Consider the following 2,518-nt stretch of genomic DNA (forward strand, 5'->3'; position numbering starts at 1 on the left):
AAATTAGAAATGTGTGACCATTGGTTGGGAAATTTAAAAAGTTATACCCCTAAATAAGATAAGCAGCACTACCACCCCTAAAAAACATAAGAAAAGTAGTACTCTTTAAAATAGAAAACTGCTACGCTCAAAAACAGAACAGGAAAGTTTTACCCTGAACATTTTTAATACCCTTAAATAGGAAAACAGACAACCCCAAAAGTTAATAGTCACCTTTGCATTCACCAATCTTATTTCAAGTTGAGTACAACATCGATCCCAAGGATTCAGAGGGGAAACAATGAGAATCAATATTCGGAGTTAACTGGGATCTGATTGCAGGCAACGAATATCATACCCATTTTGTAACCAGAAAGATGAAATTCACACAAAACAATGTTCATATGATTGCGTTCATAAAATTCAATTAGTCTGCACGTAGTGGTCACTATCTAAAAATTGTCTTTGTCGAGTTCAGTATTTCATCTATTTTTAATCAATCTGTTTGAACATAATCTTTTTTGAGGTTAAAAAAAAAGCTTTATGCGATTAGCTGCATAACAATTTCAGCTATTAGAGTAATCATTAGACCGATTTAAGAAACTTAACGGATTAGGGGCATAATAGAGTATTATCTCAACTGCTCGTTCAGAAGAAATAAAAAGTTCGTTTAAATTGTTTCTTTTTGTCGATATCTTTCATACGAGGGAAAATAAAAAACACGATGATTTATGGCAATATTGTGTAGTAGATGATAATGATGATTGCCGAAGGAAATGCCAATTATCGATATTAGGGTCCACTGCACACCTATACCTGTCAGACTGTTTTTTGGTTTGTACACTTTCTGTGCCACCGAGACTATTGCATCCCTTGTGGGTGTGTTTAAATGCTTTGTTAGTTTAAATGCATAAACGAGTTTTGTATTTATTGTAAACAAGATTTTAAACACGCATAATTTATTCGTTTAATTGGTCATATAGAATCCCAATTACGGTCATGTGGTATCCTGACCAGCCAATGTTTGGCTCATTTAATGAAACCGCGAATTTCGTATCATTTCCTCAGAAACAGCATAAAACAGTCTGTAGCAGAGTTTGAAATGTTTAAATTTCTGCCTCTGAGTAAATTTTGCATGTTTTCAGATGTCCATAGAAAGTCACTTACACTGAGAGCAGATTTGCCATCGCTCTAGATTAGCCGTACCATTGCATAGTATGACCATCGGAAAATCTTCTAGTCAAGTTTAAACTTTTGTGAGGTTTGTTTAATTAAAATTTTTGTTTTTTTCACTCTTCATTTTCATTCCTGGCTAGAACTGACAGCGCCGGAGTTTCTGAAAACATTCAGGAATGTTGAGTCCAAGCAGACCGTACCCCTCATACAGCTATTAACGCCGCTGTACTAAGTTTTGCAAGTTTTGTACGGCACCGAATATGTGTTACAATTTCTAATGTTTCGTTTAAGCTCGGCAACGTGGGTAAAGTTAAGTATGGGCAGAATTGAAAATGATGTAGAAAAGCGCCTGCGATTATTTAAAAAGTTTTCAATTCACCGAGCAAGTTTTCTAAAGTTGTTAGATGAGTAAGTTGGACAATTTTTTTTAATTAAAACATTAAAAGTTTTGAAATTACGATATAGTAATTTGTTTTTGTATAGAAATTTTTATCAGCCAATTTGTATAAAGTTCTTAACAAGCTACACGCGAGCAAACATGACAAACAAGCTGGCGTCTGATCATGGATGGTTATCGACTGGATGGAAGTATGATCATGGCTGAATATTGACTGCATAGGTATCATCATTAGCGCACTCTTCGACATGGGTATGCTCTGGTTTCATTACACTTCGGTTTTGGACTTTTGTTGGCTATATAACTGCAGTGTAACCAAAACCGAGCAAGGTCCGTGACAACTGATTATTCATATAGACTATAAATCCAACAAACATTGGCTCTTGGGAAGTCTCCTCATTCGTTTCAGCAATTGAAATAATTAGTCAACATTGTATGAACAAATGAATTTGGAAACAATTGAAAATATTACAAACCCGTTGCAAAAATTATCGTCAGCATTGTTTTGAACCACATTGTATAATACGGCGATGGCAGGCACTGAAATTTTTGTTTCATTTTAACTTCTCTGATTTGTTTCGAACAAAAGCGATGGTTTTTAATTTTCTAGGTACTTTCTATGTTATTATTATATAAGCCTCCCACATTACTATTAAACCAAGTTCAAAGTAAAAACAACATATGTGGAACTGTAGCAAATAATTTTAGGTGGAGTGCAAATATTCAGTTAGGTGGGCAGAAACAACTATTCTGATGAATCATGTTGAAGAAATAGGGCCACTTCTATGGTTCATCCTCCACAAAAATGAAATTGAAAAAGCTTCCGAACATCAAAAAAACTTAAAACTGCGGTAAACCCACGCTGAGGATCATCTCACTGTATGTTGCTTTTGTGTTCTCTTGTTCTCAATGCATCATAAAAGCTTGCGCGCTGCTCTTTTACTTAGTTGCATTTGTTTTTGTTGT

At 34.8% G+C, this 2,518-nt stretch overlaps 1 protein-coding gene across 1 annotated transcript in view; it reads right to left on the bottom strand.

Annotated features, from left to right (window-relative positions):
- Positions 1–2,181, bottom strand: part of LOC142347973 (uncharacterized) — a 21,951-nt gene extending 19,770 nt beyond the window's left edge. Inside the window, exon 1 of the mRNA XM_075399140.1 lies at positions 2,029–2,181. Coding sequence (XP_075255255.1) covers positions 2,029–2,110 — 82 coding nt within the window. The 5' untranslated portion in view covers positions 2,111–2,181. The remainder of the gene's footprint in view (positions 1–2,028) is intronic.
- Between the last annotated feature and the right edge of the window lie 337 nt (positions 2,182–2,518).

Source organism: Convolutriloba macropyga, chromosome 10 (genome assembly GCF_964194025.1).
Source record: "Convolutriloba macropyga chromosome 10, txConMacr16.3, whole genome shotgun sequence".
In the NCBI taxonomy this organism is placed as follows: Eukaryota; Metazoa; Xenacoelomorpha; order Acoela; family Convolutidae; genus Convolutriloba; species Convolutriloba macropyga.